The following is a 24,205-nucleotide window of genomic DNA, read 5'->3' as shown; positions in this document are numbered from 1 at the left end:
CCTGTCCTCTTCCCAGTGAGTGAGCACCGTCACCGCCACTCCACCACCCTTCCTAACTCTAGCTTCTGAACAATCTCTCCTGTTATTTGACCTCTCGCTTTGGCTGAAGCTGCTGAAGAGACCGCTAGGTGATACCTGGGGCTGACCTGGAAATACACTGTGAAGACATGAAATTACAAAACACATGTATCAGAACTTGCCCAACTGTGGGAAACTGTTTCAGGTCATTTAAAACAACTAGGGCCTTTGGCTCTGACTCATGTTAGGCTGGACAAACAAACCCATTGCCCGAGAGAGAACTAATTCAGCTGTTTTTCTTTGCCTTTCAGTTATCAAAGCCAAGCTGTAGAGGGAGGCCTGCATATTTCACAAGTACCTTGTTTTCTTATTCTGCTGACTGTTTCATAGGCCACTTGGAATGTATTTACTAGGCTCCCCTTTCAAAATGTGTTGAAATATTTGAATGACTCTAAAAGAATCTTTATTTTGGGGCCTGGTACATTCTAGTGATTCATAGAGAAGCCCAAACAGTTATAAATGGGCAGATGTCTACTGATGGGTCAAAGTATAGACAAAATATTATTTATCTCTTTTTCTGTATTCGTTGGCCTACTCTTTATAACCAATCTTCCTTTGCGCCTTTAAGATTCAATATACAGTGCCAATGAGCGGAATATTTTAAAAAATATTTTCCTACAGTTTACTGATTCCTACTCTTCTCTGTAATTCTGCCAGGGCCCAGTACATTTCCTCTCCTCTTCCTTTACCTTGTAACATGAAATGTGTAGAAACAATAAAACTAGAGGAAATGAGCCCTGGCCAGGTGGCTCAGTGGGTTGGAGCACCATCCCGCGCAACACAAGGTTGTGGTTCGACCCCCAGTCATGGCACGTTACCAAGGTTGTGGGTTTGATCACTGGTCAGGGCATGTACGAGAGGCAATGAAGATGTATCGCTCACATCACATCAATGCCCCCCCCCGCCCTTCCTCGCTCCCTCCCTTCTCTCTCTCTCGAATCGATAACTACGTCCTCAGGTGAGAATTTTAAAAATGGATGAAATGGCAACTGCTCATCCCGTGGGTGTCTACACTCACACGCAGTGATTCAGTTACAGAAGGCAAACCTCAACTTCACAGGCTTCGGTCCCTTTCTCAGAACTCCTTTCCCCCTGGTTTCACATCCCTGGAACGCCTCTTACAAGACGTGTGACTACAGAGCCCCACTGGCCAGCAGCCAGTGTGGAGTGTCACAGTTTTTCGCTGGGAAAATGGTTCTGGCATGAAACTTAGGAAGAATGGGTCTCCTGGGAGCCGACACAGGCATCTGGGGCTCTGTGTCCTGTGGCTGGCATTCTGCGTGCTTCCCATGAAGTGTTCTCTTCACCTTCCAGGCCACACAGACTCAAAATGAATCGCTCAACGTTTGTGTCCAGAAGTCAAAGACCACTAAGTTAACAGTCTGACAAATACACGCGTGTGACTGCTGTGAAATACGGAGCTTGGTGTGTGGGACAGACGTGTGTGTCAGGGAGTGTGTGTCTGTACGTGTATTTAATGTCTGTGTGTTCCTAATTAAAAAGTTAAAATTTGAATCCTTCGCAGAATAGTCAAAACTCAACAGACATCCAAGTCTAGATTAACTCAGCATGGAAAAGACCTAAACTTTGACAAGTTACCACCAAATGTTTTAAACATGAAGTAAAATAAAAATAGGCCTTTCCTGTCCCAACTCACACATGTACAGTGAAGTAAAGTGGCTTTACCTGGAAAATATAATAACTATTTTAACTCTCAGTTTAATACTCTTTTGGTAATTTAATGTAAATTTAAGTCCAAAATGTAAAACATATTTTAAAACCATAAAGGACCTCACAAAACATATCTTTTTGACTTATCTTAACAGGATATATCCATGGTGGACAAGAAGGCATTGTAGGTTAAGACAGAAGAACCCTGCTTGCCCAGGAAGAAAGCGAATCAACAATATGCTACTCGAGCCCAGGTCTTTTGTGGGTCAGCTGCCTTGTTTCCTGAGAAATGAATCACTTTCCAACAAGGTGTGAAGATCAAGACAATGAAATAGAGAAGTCATATACCGACATATTTCTAGTGCAGCTTCATTATTTTGTTTGATGTTTTAAAAATTTCCAGATATCTAGATGTCCCCTTTCAAATAAGATATCCTGAAACTTCTGCATAGCTAACTGGAATTAACTCAAAGCTTGTAAAATGTATCATTCTCCTCTATGAGAAGAGGTCATTTTGAGTTAAGTGTACTTGGCTATATTATAAATGAGAGCGCCCCCACTCAGCACCACGAACGGCAGCACTTACCCTTGGCCAATTCGGAGGTAACCTGGCGGGCAGCCACACAGGTAGCCACCCTCCGTGTTGGAGCAGCCGTAACTGCAGGGGGCCTGTGAGGAGCCACATTCGTTGATGTCTTGGCACCCGCCGCTGAACTGCTCGTACTGGAAGCCGGCGGGACACATGCACTTGTAGCTCCCCAGGGTGTTGTGACAGGAGGCTCCTCCGCAAATGTGAGCACTGAGGCATTCATTTTCATCTGCAGGAAGAACCAGAGGACAAGGCATATGTCATCTGCAGCAGAGGTTTCTAGTGAGCACTCAAGGCCAGGCCCCCTGCTGCCAGCCAGCTGGCCCTTGCTAGGCTCTCGGGAAGGGAAGGTAAGGTAGAGGTGGCTGGGATGGGGAGAGGAAAAAGAGAGAAAGATTTAGAAATGGACACGGGCTTTTGTCAAGTGGCAAACAAATGTGGCCGACAAGGTCACGTGCATCAGGCAGAGTGCAAGAGAGGATGGCATTCTGAGGACCAACGGACTCCAATTTTCACCTGAAGTCAACAGTAGTATGTTCTGCTCCATGTGAGCATCCCAGGGAGACCGTGGGCCTGGTTCGGAGCTAAGGTTCAGGGTGGAAGGGGAGGAATCATGCAGTTCTCTGTGCAGTGGAATGACTTTCTTTAGAGCAAAGACCAACCACATTCCTGAAGGCTGCTTTCCCAGTCCTCCTTTCTCAGGGTGGGAAGGGCTGGCAAGGGCTGGCAAGGGCTGACATCCTGCAGAAAGTGTCTGCCCCACTTGGACTTCCTTTTCAAAAATCTGCAAAAGCCCCCTGGTGCTTGTCCTGGGGATGAGTAGTATCTTTTGGTATGTCTGTTCCCGTCTCTGAATGGGCCCCCCTGTCCTAACCAGCCTCTTGTCCAGAGAGTCTGGGCCGTGTTAAAGCTAAGGACGGCTGGAAGAGATTCGTGCGAGCTTCGTGAGCAATATTTCCAAAAAACCCACGAGAGAGACAGATGGTACAGATTGGCTACCCGCAGGGACCTGCCAAGTCTGATAGTAATAAACAGGGAAAAAAATCTGACTTTGAAAAAATAAAGTGGAAGAAAGAGAGCCTTGAGTTTCTCATTATTTCTAATTTATACTTTTTGGAAATATCCAGTATATTTTTATAGACCTGCCTCAGTAGGACAGGTTGGAAGCTTCCTGGTAAGACAGTCGTTAATTGCTGCAGCCCATTTTTGGGCATATGTTCATTTCAAAGCAGGTAGATCACTCAGCAAATATCAATACTTCCAATGAAAGTGAGGAGGAAAAAGGTAATTCATATTCATTAGGTGCCTGCTGTCTGACAGATGGGGCCCTAGCTGCTTCACATTCATTTCCTTTACCTCCCTAGCAATCTCGGGACGTGGGTATTATAGCCCCATTTTACAGATGAAGAAAGTGAGGCCCAGAGACGCACACTAGGTCTGTGTGACTGCAGCAGTTGTGTGTCTTCACGCCACGATGTTTCTCAAGGAACCTGCCTCCATTTAAACTGGTACTTCCTGTCTCCTTTGCCTAGCTTTACCTTATTTGCTACACACAGAAAACTTTAAATCTTAGAAATGTCTTTTCCATCATTTATAAAGAGTAAGACTGTTTCTAAGAAAGTACCTGTTATTTAAACGAGGGAAACAGATGAGTGACAGTGCTGGGGGCTGGGCGGGCGTGGGCTGGCAGCCGTCAGTGTGACACAGCTTGTTCTTGTGTTATTCTTTACTGTTGTGTCATTCTCCACACAAACAGCCGCAAACCTACTTTTGCCCACCCCCATATATATGACATTCACGTTCCCTCCCGTCCTCCCGCCTCCTTCCCTCCGTCTTTCCGGTGTGTGGTTACAGGGAGGAGTAGATACATAATAAGAAAGCTATTCATGCAGCGGCCTGCGATGGTTCAGTGCCTAGCTCTGAATCTGTTTGAGGATCCTTTGTACCCAAGGACTCTCAAGTGCCCACTCAAGATCACTTAGGCTCCACGGTTATGAAATATGCCATTGTCTGGGTTCTCTTCCCCATATTTTAAGTTAGAAACGAGGTGTGAGATAGAGACCAATGGGGACTGGTGATACCACAGAGCAAACGAAGAACCAAGGGTGTGTGCTTCAGTGCAGAGGGTGTTCTCGGCCCAGCTGTTTTCGCCTTGCTCCTCCACGTCCATCTCCAGACTTTCTGGCTGCCCTGTGTCCCAGGAGGCTGTGCGAAGAGTCCCGACAGGCTCCTCTCCCTTGTCCCACGCTTTTGGTTGGGCTCAGCCCTTTGTTTTCTGTTGGGACTAGGACTGATAAAATCTCTAAGGCATAGGTTTGTGTGAGGGAAGACCTGTCAATATAGAGCTTAGACTTATTCGCTCCCTTCCAAGAGGCAGAAATAGAACCAATGGTTAAAAGTTAGAGGGAGGAAAAGTTCATTCTCCATGAAAAAGACATTTCTAAGAATTCAAGTTTTCTATACCAAGATTGGCCTACCTTGGGAAAAAGTGAGTACCCTTCATGGTGGTATTTAAGTCCAACTTGGATGACTAAGGAGGTAAGGGAAAGGTTTGTATGTTCGGAATAAGGTCAGACTAGACCATCTGTATGGTTCTTTTTAACTTTATAGTACCATCTATCTGTGTTACTATAAATATCTATTTCAGTCAGGAACCTTCCCCTCCCCTTTCCCATCCTTTTCTAGTTATTTTACATTCTTTTCCTCCCAGAGAATCAATTAAAGTTTAGATTATTACTTGCTTATCTGGGTTTGGACGGGTATCTTTTGGACATCAAAAGTTCCCAAACCTTTTCGTGCTTCTTAATCAACTTATTTGTCTGTAACCCCCAGCCAGGAGACACTCTTCATGGGGCCAAAGTAGAGCCCCTGAGTGAGGGCCTGGCCTGGCCTGAGGGTGGGGGGCGGAGGGTTAGCCCAGGCTGGGAAGACCTCAACCTGTCTTATCCTTTCTCTGCAGCTCTAGTTTCATTCAAGGAACCCGAACAATAAGGGCAGACGATCAACAGCACTCATTCTGAAAGTTCTGTGCACAGTGTCAAAATCTGGTGATTAAAATCCCAGACCTCCCTGAACTGATGATGACAAAAGTATTTTTTATTAAAACCAGACAGCTGGTCAGCAAGACCTGTGGTCTAAACTCCTCTAGCACTGTGGTCATTTTTGCCAACGCGACTCACTTTTGCAAAATTGTGTCTTGTTAGGAATCCAACCAGATAAGAAAGACACAATTCTGATCAATGGAAACACCCCAAATGATGCGTCTTTATTTGGAGTCAAGTGAAGCATCGCAATGCGGAGCAGCCACCGCCACTCCCCAGCCCAGAAACAGGAACTCTCTTGTCTTTGCCAGGGAGGACTCTGTACCCAAGAGTGTGGGGGCAAGAACAGGTCGCCTGAGCGCCATGCTTTGCAGTGGTGCTCCATGGACAATTCCGAAGTGAAAAACAAGTGACTGTGATGCTGGCAAGCCAGCCCTACGTCAGGAAGGGAAGAGCCTCGGGGCTCTAGTTCCAGACGTGTCGCAGGAGAACCGGCGTCGGGACAGATTACTCTCCTCCCTGGTGCTCTGGGTCCTCAACGGGAAAACGGCTTGGGCCGCTAGATGAATCAGGGGTCCCTCTAAACTCACAGTGTCTGGATTCTCTGATTTGCTTTAAGAGTTATTTTCCCATGACATTGTGCAATCAAAAATGACATAATTTCCATTTAATGAGAGAGCCTGTGTGTCTCCCTTAATTTTCAAAAGAATTTAGCAATCCTGAAAAAAACTTGCTGTATCTGCTGCTTGTCCTTTGCCCCAAAGATGTGTGGAGCTGAATGGGACCACTTCTGAGCGTTCAGGTCAAAAGTCACTCATAAAAGCCTCTGGCCGGTTGGTATTTTTCAGTCCGAAGTAGGCTGTAGTTATCCTCTAATGTGAAAAGAAGTCAAGTGTGGGCTGAGGACTAGTTATGCAACAGAAGGGTGGCGGGGAGGGATATTGGGAGCCAATAAATTGACTTAATTTCATTTCAAGCCCTGGTCACGTAGCTCGGTTGGCTAGAGCATCGTTCAAATATGCCATGTTTGTGGGTTCGATCCCTGGTCAGGACACATGCATGAATCAACCAATGAGTGCATAAATAAATGAAACAACAAATTGATGTTTCACTCCCTTTCTCTCTAAAAATCCATCAATAAAGCAAACTTTAGGTGTGTCAAACTCATTTTCACTGGGGGTCACATCAGCCTCGTGGTTGCCTTCAAAGGGCCGAAATAATTTTAGGACTATATACATATAACTCCTCCTTAACTGTTAAAGAGTTGAAATTACATTCGGCCCTTTGAAGGCAACTGCAAGGCTCATACAGGCCCCAGTGAAAATGAGTTTGACACCCCTGCTTTAGAAGATTTATTTCAAATGCCCTAATGTGTACTCTATCATTGTTCTCTTTCTCACTCTGTTATTTTACAAAGCCTATAACTTCCCTCCGGTTTCAACCAGGTTAGGGCAGTTTTAAATGGTATCAGTTGCTTCCATGACAAGAGAAAGTTTTCAGAAAGAAAGCGGCATTTGGACGCGCAGGCGCTCACAGCAGTCCATCTTGCTAACAAGGTGAAAAGTACTTGCCGACACACTGGTTCCACTGGTAGTGCTGGAGGTAGCCCTGCGGGCAGCTGCACCTGTAACCCCCGATGATGTTCTGGCAGCCGTGCTGGCAGCGGTGGTTCCCCTCACACTCATCCACGTCTGAAAAAGGAGGGGGAGCCACCTTGAAGCCACACCCCCACTTGTCTCAGAGGCACTAACCCAGGCAACCTTTTTATGCACGCTAAAGCGAAAGGCAATTTTAATACGCAATCTGATCCCTGAAAAATTATTCTGTGTTTTTGTTTTCTGAGCTATGTTTTTTAAAATTTACTTTTCAGTTACAGTTGATATGCACTATTATATTAGTTTCCGGTGTACAACATGACCATTACTTATATAACTCATAAAGTGATCACCCCAATAAAATTAAAGCCCACTGACACCATATGTAGTTGTGACAATATTATTGATTATAGTCTCTGTGCTGTAATTTACATCCCCATAAGTATTTTTATTTATTTTTTTACTATTTTTCTGCTCTGGCTGATGTGGCTCAGTGCATTGGGCATTGGACTACAAACCAAAGGTTTGCCAGTTCTATTCCCAGTCAGGACACATGTCTGGCTTGTGGGCCAGGCCCCCAGTAGGGGGCACTCAAGAGGTAACCACACATTGATGCTTCTCTCCCTCTTTCTCCCTTCCTTTCCCTCTCTAAAAATAAATAAATAAAATCTTTAATTAAAAAAATTATTCTTATCACCCAAAACTTAAAAAATATCTACTCTGGAGATCTTGGAAAGTCCAAGGAGAAAAAACATTCAGATATCCCTGAATGTTTTATTTATAGTAAAGTCTACAACTAAAAATGATGAAAAAAGTTATGCAAAGTACAAAAGCATTTTATGGGTAAGCTGTACAAATTCTTTATATATGCTTACTTGTGCCAGAATTAGAATCCAAAAAATGTCAATAAAAAGGTAAAATATTAAAAAAATAATTTAAACTTTTAATTAGATATTATCAGAAGACTTATTCCTCGTATGTTTAATCCACACTGGGAGAATCCTTTTATGACTCTGAATCCAGTGACCAGAAAATTAATGAATAAAACTCAGGAATCTAGATATTTTTCTGGACTAGGTCATTCCTTAATAGATTAAATTACTACCTGGGCAGAAATACCTGGGAAAGGCATATGTTATAGACACAATCAAGCATAAGAACAAAAGACGGGACCTCTAAGGTGTGGGGTCTGTGCGCACCAGGCAAAACATTCCCCACGCTCACTTGGGTGTCCCCTTGTGCTCAGTTGTGATAGAGCCTAGAGGACAATGACGAAGGTACTGATGACACACAGGCCACCTCACGGGGCCCAGCAGCTGCATCCAGCTGAGGGCCCTACCCACCCTCACAGCTGGCGCCGCTCTGATCCAGAGAGAATCCCCGCTGGCATTCGCAGGTGAAGCTCCCGGGAGTGTTCTGGCAGATGCCCTTCGAGCCACACAGGTTGATGTCAGAGGAGCACTCGTTGTTATCTACAAGGAACAGAGTGGGCAAAGGGCGTGTTAAAATTCCCCGAAGCTCTCTTTGTGTTATTTAAAAGGCAGAGAGGGGGGATGATTCATGTAGAAAAGACCAAGAAAAGCCTGTGACTTTTCATACGTGCATGCTCACATGCATGAACACACATACATGTACTCCTGTGTTTTGTTTTGTTTTGTTTTGTTTTGTTTTGTTTTGTTGAGTTTTTGTCTTATTCCAACAGCAGGAGAACTTAAAGGCACAGCTACCTCCCACTGAGGGTCTTTTCCTCTCCCACTTACCGATGCAGGCGGTGTGGTGTTGGGTAAAGCCAGGAGGACATTTACACGTGAAGCTGCCAATGGTGTTGACGCACAGGAACTGGCAGTTGTGCTGCTTAGTTGCACACTCGTCAAGATCTACAAGAAAATGCAGGACCGGGTTGGAGTCGAGCACACAGCACAGGTACCTAGACACCGTCCTAGGAAGAAGCTCTGAGTTTTCACTTCTAGGTCTCAAGTGACCCTGGCCAGATCAGAGTCACAGCAAATGGCTGGGAAGAACCCAGGAACTAAAGTCTGAAAAATATGTGGTCTCAATTTAGATTAAAAAATGTAGCTCTCTGGAGGACCCAAGGAAAAGCCACGTCCCTTTGGTTATTTCTTTCCTAAGGAATGAGGGAATTCCTTAGGAAAGAAATTTCAGATAAGTTATAAGAGTTTCAGAAAAGCTACAAAACACTAGGGATTCTCAAAAATTTCCAAAGCACTAACAAGATCTATTCAAGTTGAAATATGAAAAGAAATATTGAGGCTGGAAATTTGTTCACTTAGTTCTTTTCTGTTTGCTGTTTTATTCTGTTCAAATGAGGTGGTCAACCAAACCAAACAAAACTGACTTCTTTGTTTAGAGATTCTCCTTGGGATAAAACAAAATTGAGCAATCAGGAAGGAACAAAAGGAAAGGAAAGTACTGATTCCGATAAGCTGATGGCACTTTAAAAAACTGCCTACAGTCTTTTTCCAACATTATTCCCCCCAAATCCTCCATAAAATCCTTGACTCTGCCCTCACTGCTGGAACCTCAAGGTTCATTCTCAGCTCCATTGCTATTACTAATGTCCCAGATACAATGTATGTCTCAACTTGTAGTTGAATTTTAACTAAAAAAAAATAGCTGCAAATTCAGAGCCCTTCCTGCATTCCTCCCCCCCTTCCTCCCTCTTTCCCCACCTTCCTTATGATCTTTTATCACTGCACACAGAGCTGTGCTTACAGCTGCAGGCCACTGCCAGTTCCTGGCTAGAAGAACCCCTGGAGTGCACCTCAAGTGACAGAACCCCTCCACATTTCTCCCAGGGATGACTTCCTTTAAAATGGAGCCAATCCTGTGGCCCCTCCACCGCCAGGGGGTGCTGTTTCTGCCTTCCCGACTTCTGTATTACTGACAGCTGTGTGCCTCCTGCCAACACTACCCAAGGGGCCTTGCTAGGGCACCATCCCATGCTTGCTGAAGCTCACCCGCAAACAGGTGAAGGAGACAACTCAGTGATTTCTTATGTAGCTATTTTACAGTTACCACACATTCAGAACAGCATCACTGGCTGTTCTTACCTCCAAGAACATCTTTTCTCCCTCTTATCTGGATCCTACCCATCTCTCGGGGTAAAGTGCTGCTCCCACATTCCCCTGGGCCCACCCTTCTGGCTTCTTTCCTCTCATTTCAATAGTACATGTATCTGCATCACTCATGTTGAAATTTAGTCACATATGTCAAGTATGCAGAAGAATGTAAACCTTACAAGAAAAACAGGAGAAAGGGACTTGTGTTGTAAGTAGATCTGTAAAAAATCATATAGCTATTTTTACATTTCTAAAACCACAAAAAGAGAATTACTGATGCTTTTAATAATTTATGAAAGGACCTAATCACTACCAAACATTTCATTTTCATGTCTTATCTTTTAATTGCTATAAATTTTTGAGGATTTTCTGCCCTCATGGCTTAGAAAAGTACTACAAATTTGTTTTGCTTGTTACAGAGAGAAAATTTCCCCCTGAATTAGGTTCTTCGTTTACATGAAAATGTTCATGGCTCTGAGTTCAGCCTCACCCTGCCCACAGCACACTGTGCAGCCCAGATATACAGTGAGTTCTGTGCTTGAGAAGAACAAAGCTATGGGCCTCTTCATTTAAGGTAGTCAGAATATTTTAGTAGGTCTCTCAACTTCCTCTCCTGCAAATAGCAGGAGTACACAAAATCTGTGCTGCACAGGAGAACCTCAGCCGTTTCCACTACGTCATCCTGTGTCACCGCTTCTCAACCCTTTCCCTTCCAGCAGACATGGGGAAGGGCACGAGGGCCCTGCTTCTCTCTACACCCCACTTCCGCCATCCTGCCGTCCCACCACTGAACTCCCTTTATTTCCCTTCTCCTCCTTCAACATTTCATGTCAGAACGCTCTAACTGTTGTTCTGCCATCTGGTCTACTTCCTCCAAATCCCTCGTTTTCCAGATTATCCTTCACTGTCACTCCCCTGTGCCAGTCACAAAGCATATGAAGTTCTCATTGTTGGGAAATCTGGTAACAGGAGTTTGTTTACATCGACAGAATTTTTGCAAGAATTCTGGGTTGGTGAGGGATTTCTGGATAGACTTTGGCTGTTTCTGAATTCTTCGTGAAATTTATGTCTCAGATGAGCTCCTGAAGGGCAGGAATGGCTCTATTTTGCAGAACAAAAGCCTAGACAAAGTGCTTACTTACTTAGGCACAATGTCCTCTGGGATCATGACTTTGATTATTAGGAGGCTGGACTGTGCTGGGGACCTAGGCTATTTGGTTGTTGAATAGTCCCACTGCACAAACATGGTAACAGAAAGCAGAAAGGAGGTAACCAAGCAGGGATCCACCACACGCTGAACCATGTAGAACCGGTCCTGCTGTCCAGGCAGTGAGTATGGTTGCTGCCACTGGTCCTCTGCCATCCCCCTGGCCTCGGCCTCCCTGCCTCCAGCACGGGAGCCTCCATGGAGGCACTGACCCCAGGGAAGCACCTCTTGCTGTAGAGTCTTCCAGCAACCTTGTGCTCAGGAGGCAGGGGAGTGGGTGAAGGCACGTTCTACTTTACCTTTGCAGCTCCTCCCATCATCCTGCAGAATGTAGCCTTTGGGGCATGAACACTGGTAACTCCCCTCCGTGTTTTTGCAGATAAAATTGCAGGGTTTGGGGGCCTGGTTGCACTCGTTCATATCTACGATCAAAGAGACGCAGTGTGAATGCCTGTCTAAAAGGACACATAAATACTCAATACCCACCAGGCTAACAAGGGATTTTTTTGTTTTGAGAAAAGAAAAAATAAACTCTGTGTAGTCTTTGATCCTTGTCTTATGTTTCCCTATGAAATTATAGAGTCTTTTCAGTTTTGTTTTTTCTTTAGCTTGAGGATTTTATTTTTGTGTCATGATCTACAATTTCTGCTTGGACACAGAGCACTCACCTACGCAGGCCGTGCCAGTGATATCTTGGGTGTAGCCCGTTTTACAGATGCAATGGTAGGACCCTCTGTCATTGATGCATTCCCCATGTCGGCAGACATCATGGATAACCTTGCACTCGTCGATATCTGCAATTTAATAAGCAGAAATTAAAACAAGGAAGGCATTAAAGTGGACAACCTTAACATGTAGGGGTCACGTCAGTGTAAGCACCAGTAACCTGGGTCACTATATTATGAACCTAAGAAATTAAACCAAAAGGACGACAGCATACCTTTTACATGTGATGGTAACTATGCTGAAAGGCAAAGAACAACTTTACCAGACTGCAGTAACAAACCAGTCAGGCTAGGAGAAAACTTTAAAAATAATTTTCCTTCTAAATTGATACTCATTCCCCCTACCAGCCCCGCCCTGGGGGTCCACAGGACAACTGCCCCTTCGAGACACATTCATTAGCTCCGTGCTCATGTCATGCCACGAGGTTCGCGTCCTGCTGACACTCCACAGGCGAATCACAGTCGTGGATCCATTGGACAAGGAAATTCCACTTTTTCCCTGGCATTGCATATACAAAATAAGAAGGAAAGTTCTTCTGTATTCTTTTTGTTGCATTTAAGGTTAATCCTAGAAAATACCAAATTGCAGCCTATTGGGGAAATTGACTAAGCTCCACTCCTTTGGTGAAGGAGGCCCAGGGCTCCGGGTGGCTTCCTGGGCTGCCACTGCAGCCTCCTAAGGAGGAGCGGCCCTCCCTCTCCTCCACCAAGGGGAAGCTGGTGATCGATATGCCCTGCCCAGCACTAGAGCCGCGGTCCTCCCCACCCTGACCCCTCTACCTCCTTTCTGTTTGGTGGGGGAGCAATACCAAGGACGTGCTTAGTTTCTGAATTGCCAAGTAACCATTTCATACCAACAGCGGATATTTTTCCTGAATTTTTCAAGTTTACTCCGGGATACAATTTAGCACACCCTCATTGGTCTCAAGAAATGAGTCGTTCCCACCACTTCATTTTATCCTTCAAAGAACCATGAGTTTGCTCTGGTCATCCCATCAAACCTATGCCTTTATCACATCCTGTTCTGTTACTTTACCTTTCATCACATCTTTCTAACACAAATCCTTGCTCTTCCAATGCCCTCCCCCTCCAAGGAACTCAAAATGTCTCTGCTCTTTCATGAAACTACAAATAACTGCAATGACTGTTGCTAGACCTGGAAGACTTCTTCAGCTCCGCCTCGGGAGCTTCGACAGCCTCCTCCTTCCTCTCATATTAAAGCAGCTGTGCTTTTCTAGAGGCTGCTGTGTGTTCTGAATATCAGGATTGTGTATAGTTCAGTCCATTTAAAGAGTGAAAGTACATACTGGTATACTAACTAAGGAATTTAATGAACATTTATTGCAATGTTTATCTAAAAATTATATTCCGAGAAACCAACAACACCTAACAAACTTTTGCTTAAAATGTTGAAGAGTCCTTCCAACGCAGAGGCGGGGACCCAAGCACACCCAACCGAATCAGGTGGACCAGGGGCACTTCAGTGACATGGCCTCAGATGTCTAAAATACCATAATGAAGAATTTTTGTCAGCCTCAGCTGTCCCACTCCGCCTAGGTTCATACTGCAGATTCCATATTCTCATCTGTTTTTCACAAAGCAAACAAATTCCCTGCAAATATTTCTGAACTGAATGAAGTCCCTGCTCCACTGGCCATACATCAGGACAAAATGAAGTACCTGCTCCATTAGTCATAAATCCTCGGCCGTGGGGGCAGAGTTTTTTGAAAGCCACGGTCCCCTGGAAAGGGCAAATCTCGCAGTGGGCACCCCAGCCTCGCCCGCCGTCACAGCAGCATTCAGACTTGGTGACCGGGTTCCTGTTGCTCGAGCCGATCTGACACATGTTTTGGAGCACCTCCGTGAAGCAGTACCCTTCCCGGTTGTCTGGAGGGGACATCCGATTACAAAGAGGATTTTAGGGCATTTTATGAGCATAGCAAGGTATCAAAAATTTGGTCAGATAGGAAGCCCCAAAGGGATGTAACACTTTACCCTGGGTGAGAAGGAGCGAGAAGGGGAAGCTGGAAGCTGCAGTAAGACAGAAAGGATGGCATCTGGGGAAACAAATACGAAATGCAGTAAGTAGGCAGGAAGGCACTGGTCTAGCCAAGGTTACAACTCTATCTGCTCCCAGAAGCAGGGGGGAATAGTCGCGCTACAGAGAGAGAAACAGAGAAACACGAGGAAACATCCGGAGCACCGGGGGTTTACAAAGGCAGCGGAGAAATACATTCCAAACCAGTGACTCAGGGATACAATCAGCAAAGGAAGAATTGAGCTGCGGGGTGGTGTTAAGCCCAATGGACATTCGGTCATTGAGTCATCTCCAAAATATGAACATTTTTAACCTTTCCTCGAATTTTGACAATGTCTGTTACTTCAAACAAGAGATCTGGGTTCCAAGCCTCCCCGCGTGGAGGCAGGCAGGCAGGCGCTGCGTACGCACCAAGGCACTCGTCCTGGGTGGGGCTGGCCGTGAAGCCCTCGTTGCACTCGCAGGTGTAGCTGCCCGGGGTGTTGAGGCAGCGCCCGTTCTCGCAGATGCCCGGCTTGGTCTGACATTCGTTCTCATCTGTGTGGGTTCAGCGCGGGGCCGAAAGCAAGAGGAGTCATCTGACCACTTTGTACAAGCATGGATTCTTTCTTTTTAAAAAACATTTAGTTTGTGACTACTAGGTTAGCTATTCACGAGGTTCCGAATACAAAAGGTATGCAAGTGTACTCAGAAAAATTCCCCCTTTCTCCCCATCCCCCAACCACGAAATTCCCTTCCGAGGAGTCGGCTGTGCTACTGCCAGTTTTCTAACGAGCCTTCCCAGAGGTGAACTGCACGCGTTCGAACAGACACACACGTCTGCCTGTGTGGTCCTCGGCCCTTAAACAACACAACTGATGGCACCTCCATGCACTTAAAACACAGATGATAGCACTTTATGTACACTCACAGTTTTTCACTTAATAAAATTTATAACTTTCTGTATCTGTACATAAAGAAGATTCTCAAAGGATTATTTCAAATGAAGGAAGAAAACTCTTAATTTTAAAATCAACAAGTTAAAGAAATATTGCAGTACTTCATTTGTGTAATATCTGCGATAGTTGTGACCAAAGTGAGTTTGTCTAGACTAATCTTCCAATTCAGTATAGATTATGTTTACTTCAACAGTGTTATTAAGAAATAATTTAGTCTCCCAGGTTTAGAGAGTAGCTGGACATTCTTAGAACTGTCTGATGGTTACTTAGAAAGATCACAAATAATGTGCACAGATGGATCCCTCTAACTGTCCCAAAGCCCCGAGGCCGAGATCTCAAGAGGAGAGGCAGAGAGTTGGAAGGTAACATCCAGAGAGTGTTGAAACAGGTTTGAAACCCCAATGCCCAGACCAATTAAATCAGACTATCTGGGGTGGACACTGAGCTCTCCAGCAGATTCCAATGTGCAGCCGAGGACCAGAGCCACAGATCCCAGAAGATCTGGTGTGTGATCATTAGTGCACACAGTACTTTTTCTGTGCTTTCAAAGTCTGCTCTTTAGTCACTATTTCATTCTGTATCTTACGGAGTAAGGGAACAGTAAGGTTTTTAAGAGTCTTGACTGACAACATAAAATATGTTGAGCTAATGTCAGTGATTATTAAAAAGGAAAAGGACGCATCTGGGAGTCTTCTAGTAATTTTCTTCTGTATAATGTTGTGTATGTGTGTCTAAAGCAGTGGTCATGAAACTTTCTGGGGTAATAGTAATATTATAGTATTATAGTACATAATATTATAGTATATTATATTATATAACACACAGTAAATGTTTCAGGCTTTGCAGGCCACATGGTCTCTCTTGCACCTGCTCTACTCCGCTCTGCCACTGTGGCACAGCAGTCATGGACAAAAAGTGAATGAATGGTTAGAGCTATGGCCCCATACAACTCTGTTTACAAAAGCAGGTGGTTGGCTGGCAGGCTGGGTTTGAGCCTCACGCTGTGGTTTGCCAACCCCTAGTCTCCAACGCTGTGGTTTCTACTGCTGGATCCACATTATGAAACCTGGAGGGAGCTATAAAATGCCACTGCTTGGGACCCACTCTAGACAATGCCAGATTCCCTGGAGACAGATCTCACTGGGTTAGTGATATTCCTGGTTCCCAGGGACCTGCCATCAAAACTCAATGTCAGGGTACTAGTAGCAAAGTTGGGTCAATAGGTAGGAATAGAGTCCAATGTGGTAAACAGAACTGCCCCCAATACAAAGGAGTATAAAAAAGTGAAGGAAGGATATAGAGCAGGGGTGTCAAACTTATTTTCATTGGGGGCCACATCAGCCTCACGGTTGCCTTCAAAGGGACAAATGTAATTTTAGGACTGTATAAATGTAACTGCTCTTTAACCAGGGGAAAGGAGCTCAGCACTGTTGCTGGGTAGAAACAAGGTGGTAGGCCGGATAAAACAAGGTGGAGGGCCAGATTTGGCCTACGGGCCTTGTATTTGCCACCTGTGCCATAGAGAAAATACCTGATATTACAATCCTGGCAGCAAAACAAGCTGAGAAAGTAGGCAGATGCCAGCTCAGAAAGAGATAATGACAGCGCTGGTAGAATTCCTAGATAATCACAAGGCAAAGGGACCTCCACAGGAAGTAATGTTATATGGTTAAGAGAGGTAAGATGGATCTGGCCAAGAAGAACACCGTGCCCATCAGGACTAATCCCAAGTCCCTTTTTCCTATGTCACTTTGGACGCACGCAAAGCCTCCCACGGGGATTCTCTTACCGACACAGCCTTCTCCATCAGGTCTCCGCTGATACCCGGGCCCGCAGATGCACATGTACATGCCAATGAGGTTCTTGCATTCCATCTGTTTTTCAGCACAGTCATGTTTCCCCTCTTCGCACTCATCCTCGTCTGGAAAAGGTGTGCCACCACAATGTACAGAAGAAGCCGCGTTAATTTCTTGCCATTCACACATAAAACCATATTAAGTAAGCTATTTCCGTTTGCATTGTTGGGCTCTATGGCCTCCTAAGAGTGGGAAGATGTCTTCTAACCACCTATGAACTTGAAGAAATTGTTCCATAACTAACTGGTAACTTCTTCAGAAGCAGGAAGCATGCTTTTTCATTCTCTTTGATGAACAGACTATCTCTGGCTCAACTTCTTTATATTGAACTTCTTGAATGTGGGAAATGTCTTCTTTATACATTCATGTTTGCAGCACGGCTGGGACGCAATGCAGAGGGAATTAAGAGGGATCTGTCACTCAGCCCTTGACTCAGCTGGATGCCTCAAGCTACAATTTACTCAGAAAGGTAGCAGTGGTGACCCTCATAATGCCCACGGACTATAGCAGTTCTTCCCAATTCCCAGTCCCCCTCTACTGTTAGAAGCTTTGGAGAGATATCTCCCATCACAGATAGTGTGAGAACTCCCTAGTTTGGATGACCTTGAACATGGATATCTCACCTTTGCACATCCTCCTATCTTCTCTCAGAACATATCCAGCAGGACATTTGCATTCATATGACCCATAAGTGTTTACGCATCGGAAAGCACAGAGCAGGGGATTCTGGGCACACTCATTTATATCTGCAGTGGAAATAATAAGAAAACAATGGATCAAGGCCATCAACCAAAAGAAGCAATCTGCTTCCACCAGCAGTTGAAATGCTCCATTGTTATAGACATGGATGGACTAAGCAGTCTCTGGTTTTCAGTAAATTATAAAATGAGTAGGGTAAGCACATATCCTGATCCTCCCAGCTTGTTGTTCTTGTGTGATGATGAATCATTTTTAGGTGGATATGAGAAATTCTAAGTCACCCTATCCAGGGGCGTCAAACCCGTGGCCCATGGGCTGCATGTACCTCAGGATGGCTATGAATGTGGCCGAACACAAAATTGTAAAATTTACTTAAAACATTATGAGATTTTTTTATGATTATGTGTTCCAGTGTATTTAATGTGTAGCCCAAGACCACTCTTCTTCCAGTATGGCCCAGAGATGCCAAAAGGCTGGACACCCCTGCGAGGAAGCCTAACATTCTGGCTTTGAAGCCTCAAGTTGACTCCTTGCTACTCCCAAAGTGACATGCAGTGGCAACAGTTTTACCCCACTCAGCCAAAGCAAACACCAAGCCAGTTGTCAGAACAGAGGCCGACCCTCCAACATTGCTAACACCTCCTTTTCCCCATAGAAGAGAGGCTTCTGTGAGATAATATAGTTCTTATGCCCAAGAAGGTAGTGTTCTGAATTATCGTACCACTTTCAGAGATACTCAGGTCACAGTGATGGCCAGGTGAGAGCCTTAAATAGATGAGAATGACTTTACTGTTAATGGATGAAAGTGATCTCTGTAGGTATCATGGTTTGAAACCATCAGAATGTGTTTTTGGAAAATCAGGGTTAAAACAGACCATCTTGTTTTTCGTGTTTTTCCCTGAGCCCACAGATGCCCCCTGAGATCATCAGTGAGATCCCAGATCACGAGTTAGTGATGACCTTGAAAGATTCTCCCACAACTTCAACAACGGGTATCAATGGGTCATTTCTCTAAGGAAGAGCTCGTGATAATACCAGCTTTGCCATCTCCTTTCATTTCCCCTTCATCCTTTTCTCAGACTCGTGGTTCTCAACTTGAGAATACACTGGAACCACCTGGACGGCTGCTGAGCCCCCGGCTCAGAGCTGCTGACTCAGGAGGTCTAGGGTGAGGCCTACAAATTTGAATTCCTAACAAGTTCCCAGATGAGGCTGATGTTGCTGGCCCAGGGACCGCCCTCTGAGAACCACTCTGGTAGATATTTCCCGGCTTTTCTTTCTTTCCATACATTCTTCCAGGCGCACTGGCAGATACTTATAGCATATAGGCAATCTTTTTTTGCTACGATGGCTGAAGGGTGTTGGTGGTTATCTCAGTGTGCAGATACTTCTATGAATAGAAAAGGAAAAGGAGAAGAAAAAGAAAAGGAGCATGCAAGATGAAAATAAAACAGAAGAGGAAAATGGAATATAAGAGAGAAGACAGTAAACAAGACACACGTTGTATCCAAACATTACTAGTAGGGAGACGCTACCGAGGACTCTGCATGATCTGCAGCGTAACTTGGGCCACGAGCCACTCATATCTATTTCAGATACTCCCTGCAGAGAGGAGGCCAGAGAAGAAATGATGGAATGGCCCATCAGGCCCAGGTGTTCTTTATTCGATATATCCTGAGTTGGTATTTCATATAGAGAATTGCAATCAACCAATTGTTGTCCCCAAGACCAGAACATGTAACCAACTATTCTGCATTTAAGAGGCTTACCTTCACAAGTCATCATTGGACCAGGCTCAAATCCCTCCTCACAGGTGCACTCAAAACCTCCAATCACGTTCTTGCAGGTTCCATTTCCGCAAGGATTGCCCACAGAACATTCGTCAGTATCTGCAAGTGACCAGGTGTATATTCAAAACAGGATGAATTGAGACAAAATGGGCTTACACTCAGATGATAATTTTCACTCTATCAGAGTACTTGCATCTGTTATGTCTTCTTGTACTCTCATTGTCCTTGCAAAGAAGGAAGGCACGTCTTGTTACCACAGACAAATTTCTAGCTATCAAATTTGACTTGCTAAGTGGCAGTGGCAGTGGCATTGACAGCACCTGGGCTTCCAGCCCCCACAATGCTCCTCTCTGCGAGTTTCTCCAACCTCCCACCTTATAAAGAAGTAAATCTTCTAGTGGGAGGAAGATTTACAGATGCTCAAAGGGTTAAAGCCATGTTTCTCTCACAAGTCAAAAGTTTTCCCTTATTTAAAGCTAGAAATTCATCTCCAGTTTGGCCTTACATTACATCACTTTCCAAGAAGCCTTAAACAGGATGGATCTCAGCCAGATATAAAATAGAAGACTAAACTTACACAAAATAAGAGACCAGAGGTTAAGCAAAATTAATATACTGGATAAAATCAAGATTCAAGTAGATTTTGTTGATTCTGTTGAAACCATATGGTTTACATTAGGCAGAAGAAAGTCTAGAAAGAAATATGTTTAGGGTATGCTCTCTCTAAATATCTGTGGAGAGCCAACCAGTCTTACCAAGGAGGTCCAAGAAACATATATGCCTCCCAACCCAGCCACCTAGAATCCTCATCTGAAGCATCTCTGGGGGAGAGTATCTCTCTTTGGAAAAACTTGAGAAGTAGCATTGTATTTTAGCTATGTCAGGCACAGAAAAGTAATGGCCTATCATCAAGGGTTCTGTTTATGTTGGGTTCTGAATTCAGCAATGAAGACAAGAGAATATGGTAGCGAGAGCCTAGGTGAGGAGGCTCCGGTCTCACACGCAGAGTAGCACTAACGGAAGAGCCAGAGAGAAAACGCAGACAACTTTGCTTTTGTTCTGCTATGAAACTGCACTTCATTCACTGTAAGGAATATTAGATCTCCTTCAAGTTAATAAAAATCACAATATCACTGATTTTTAGAGCTATAAGGCAATTAGAAATAATTTAGTCCATCTGCATAATATTACACTCTAAGACCTAAAGAACTTGTTCCGCTCCCGTAGCTGTCATTGCGGCTGAGACCCTCATGCCCCGAATTCTTGTGTGGAAGGAACACTTCCTAATGTACACAGACAAACTCTTAATGTTCGTTAATAATGTTCATTATTAACTCAGGTCTGGATTTCTTAGATAAATAATCATAACACTTGGATTCCATTTGGAGTTAGTGTGGGTTAAGAGGTCAAAGGTCAGGCACAGAAGGTTGATTAGAAGCTTAAAACAAATGGGATTACAGTGGTATATAGCACATTACTAAGTGTGGTAAAATCTGGGTATGTTTTGTATTTTGTATATCGAGAGAATAAGATGATGACCATTGAACTTTTTTTAAATTTCAGGAACATTTTTGTTATAATTCTGTCTTTTTCCACTATCTCTTCGAATATGCCCAGTGTCTGGCTTCCCCGTCAGCCTTAGGTCCATGCAAGGAAGGGCCGTGTTGGCTTGGTTCACTGCTGTAGCCACAGAGCCTCGCAAGGTCCTGGCAGGCAGTGGGGCCTCAGCTATTTAGTACTGCAGATAAATGATATACAAAGGAATGAACAGAACTTATTTCTGTTCCATCCTGGTACTGCAACTTCCTCGTGTGACTGCTGTAAGCTTCATTTTGAAGTCATGCCATCCCAGTGGAAGGAGCCGACCTGTTACTGACCCACACATTCGTTGTCTTCCAGAATGTACCCAAAGGGACACTCGCAGCGGTAGGAGCCATCCGTGTTGATGCACTGCCCGTGCTTGCAGACGTCGGGTTCTTTGCACTCGTCCATATCTTAAAGGAGGGAAAAAGAGCGAATAACAAGGTATTTTAAAAAACACAGATGTAAATTGTAATCACTTCAGTGTTAATCAATGAAGTATCTATTATAATACAATGCTGTATATACAATACAATAATACAGCTGGTTATCTAAATGAAAAGACAAAGAAACAGAGCTTAATTTTTGAAGATGGGCGTGAAGAAACAAGAACCACCAGAAATGAGCAAGGATGAGGAGCTGGCGCGCGGAAAGGCTGAGACTCTAGCACAGGCCACTCACCAACTGCTGAATCATCAGGTCCCACGATGATCCCACTTCCATAGGGGCAGATCTGGCGGAAGGCCTCTGTGGTGAGGAGGCACACTCATTAACAGGGAGACCAGCGGCAACAGCTACAGGCCCCTTCCCAAGCACTACAGGGCGGCCAGACGGCCACGTGCTGCACGTAACGGGAAACAGTGAACGAACGAGGCCCAGACCCCAGAGACAGTTAACGAGGCTCCGTGAGCTGCTGTGCCTACTGCTTGGGCAGCTCAGCTTCATCACATAGTTTGGAAGAGCATAACCACCTTAGCTCCTGAGATAAGATAATTTTAATGACCATTTTGGTTAGACTTACAATTAAGCTAAATTTTCTTATTTTCCCAAAGGCCTCTGGCCTTCCTTCATGGCCAGTGCGCACCTTGAATCGCCCAGCGAGAAACGCAGGCGTGAACGTACCATCGGGTTCAGTGGGGCACAGCTCACAGGGATCTCCCCAGCCCTCTCCCTTCAAGGCACAGCAGCATTCCTGCTTGGAGTGATTTCTGGATTTGGGTGATGAACACTTTCCTCCTTCAAACTTTGCGTAACAGTAGCTCATTCGCAAATCTGCAGCAAAAAGTCAAGAGAGAAACTTCGGTTGCTATTACAAATCGTTGATGTGTAATAGTGAGTAAGAAACAAGCTGTCCTGTTAAAAGTGTTCTCTTTGTTATAGTAATGCTCCTCAAGTGGGTATAGCGATTACTGAGCTGACATCTGGAAAGTCATAGGTAACCTTTGCAGTGAAAGCTGACGGACAAATCTACCTGACTTTTACGATATTACTTCTCATTTTAGCCAGTTTTCCAAAACAACCTGATGTGAATAATAAAAATGAACACCGGGTCACATTTCAAAAATGACATCACCAGTGACTTCAGGATGGGGACATCCAGAAATGGACTCATTCACAAGATCCCTTCCCTGGTAATTCTGCTTACACATGTTTTGCATCACATTGAGCAAGCACCCGAGGTAAAGGTAGACCTTCCAGTTCTAGCACTTACTGTGGTATCACACTGTGCTGTTTATTTTGTGTCCTCTAAGCCCTGGAACCAAAGAAAAACTCCAGATTCCAGGCACAATGCAAATAAAAATGTGACAATTTTGTGGACTGGTAGGAACCCCACATAATGGTGACTTACTGAAGCAGCTGCTCATGCAGGTGCGGTCACCCCAGTGTCTGTGGAGCTTCCTGCAGATTGTACACACGCACGCGCACACACACACACAGAAGCCTGGTTTGCCTCTCAGAGAGAAGCGAGGTACAGAGGGGAGCAGGGAGATGAGGGACTGAGAGGGAGAACAATCTTTCTTTCAAAGAATGTATTTTTTTAATATTGATTATTTCTTGGTGACTCCAACATGGAATATGGGATCTAGTTCCTACAAAATTCTCCAACATTGCCTGACATAATTTTGGCAGTGGACTTTTCCATCTCTTATAGAGCGAATTGGGTGACTCTGAAAAGTGAGCTCATCCAAGAGCCTGGAGTGTGTTTTCCCTCAAACTTGACTTCCAAAGCCCTGCAAACTCCTCTCCAGTTACAGAGGCAGTATCTGCAGGTTTAAGGAAATGCTTCGTATCCATTTTGCACCATTTCCCTGTTTCAGCTGTGACCTGCTCTGCTCTCACCCATCACTGTCTCCCAGTCTCGGGCACCAGACTTTGATGGTCACCTTTGCATTTCTGTTATGACAATTCCGCCAACTTTTACTTAATGACAAATGAGACAATGTGAGAATAATTGAGTCGCCAAAGATCGTAGCAGCAAAATTTTCCTTAATTAAAGTAACAATCTCTCTCTCTCTCTCTCTAATCTATCTCTCTGTTTTACCACGCTCTGGTAAGTGAAATTCAGTTGGCCCCTTCAGTGAACCTGTTCGACTTCTTTAACCAACTTTTCCAGATAAATTATCTCCTCAGTTTCACTTCCCTCCTGCATCTATTATGGGTAGGACCTCACAGGTACCCTTCAGTCAACCACTCTTTGGAAGGTCAAGAGCAATTAAAGACCAGCCTTGTCCTGCCAACCAAACGTTTGCTTTGCTCAGAAGCTTCAGGATTTGCCAAACTACAGTTTCCTAAAGAACGCTTTTGATTTGCTTCCTTCTTCAAGTTCACTGTTACATATGAGGTTTTGTGTTTACTGGTCCTGTTTTTATTATTTATGCCTACATCTATCTTAAGATATAATTTAGTGATCACTCATCAAAACCTCTCAACAAATATATTAACATTTAATTCCTTCATTTACCTTGCAACTTGTAATGTTTCTTTGCAACACAGACACATGCATGTTCTAATACTAGTTAAAATTTTCATTCTCTCTCCCTTGTACCACCAACCCAGTTCCTCAGCCCAGCCTCCCCCACACCATGCCATCACCCCACCCTCTGAAAAACAAATGCAGGCATTGCACAGGGGCCCCAACGCATGAAGTCTGGGTGAGCCCCGGGGACAAATCCCCTGCACTGCACTTTGTGAGAGGCAGTGGTTCCTTTCATCTGCGACCTTCAAGTGCCAAGTCCCATCACATTTGTTCCTGCAAAACATTATCTGTAGTTCTGTGGAGTTTTCTCATTTCATGGGCAATAGAAGCCTGACTCCTA

The 24,205-nt window shown here is 44.5% G+C and overlaps 1 protein-coding gene across 1 annotated transcript in view; it reads right to left on the bottom strand.

Moving 5' to 3' along the window:
• FBN1 (fibrillin 1) overlaps positions 1 to 24,205 on the bottom strand; it is a 228,301-nt gene that overhangs the window by 3,126 nt on the left and 200,970 nt on the right. The window contains exons 50-63 of the mRNA XM_037156471.2: positions 22,011 to 22,160; positions 21,570 to 21,635; positions 21,185 to 21,301; positions 19,287 to 19,406; positions 17,442 to 17,564; positions 16,752 to 16,883; positions 14,436 to 14,561; positions 13,667 to 13,873; positions 11,930 to 12,055; positions 11,561 to 11,683; positions 8,735 to 8,851; positions 8,318 to 8,446; positions 6,951 to 7,070; positions 2,336 to 2,567 (exon numbers count right to left, since the gene is read on the bottom strand). Coding sequence (XP_037012366.2) covers positions 2,336 to 2,567; positions 6,951 to 7,070; positions 8,318 to 8,446; positions 8,735 to 8,851; positions 11,561 to 11,683; positions 11,930 to 12,055; positions 13,667 to 13,873; positions 14,436 to 14,561; positions 16,752 to 16,883; positions 17,442 to 17,564; positions 19,287 to 19,406; positions 21,185 to 21,301; positions 21,570 to 21,635; positions 22,011 to 22,160 — 1,888 coding nt within the window. The remainder of the gene's footprint in view (positions 1 to 2,335; positions 2,568 to 6,950; positions 7,071 to 8,317; positions 8,447 to 8,734; positions 8,852 to 11,560; positions 11,684 to 11,929; positions 12,056 to 13,666; positions 13,874 to 14,435; positions 14,562 to 16,751; positions 16,884 to 17,441; positions 17,565 to 19,286; positions 19,407 to 21,184; positions 21,302 to 21,569; positions 21,636 to 22,010; positions 22,161 to 24,205) is intronic.

The sequence above is a fragment of the Artibeus jamaicensis genome, unplaced genomic scaffold (genome assembly GCF_021234435.1).
Source record: "Artibeus jamaicensis isolate MK-2021 breed Jamaican fruit bat unplaced genomic scaffold, CSHL_Jam_final contig_548, whole genome shotgun sequence".
NCBI lineage: Eukaryota > Metazoa > Chordata > Mammalia > Chiroptera > Phyllostomidae > Artibeus > Artibeus jamaicensis.
The sequence above is the reverse complement of the archived record's forward strand: the minus strand, read 5'-3'. Positions and strand labels throughout refer to the sequence as shown.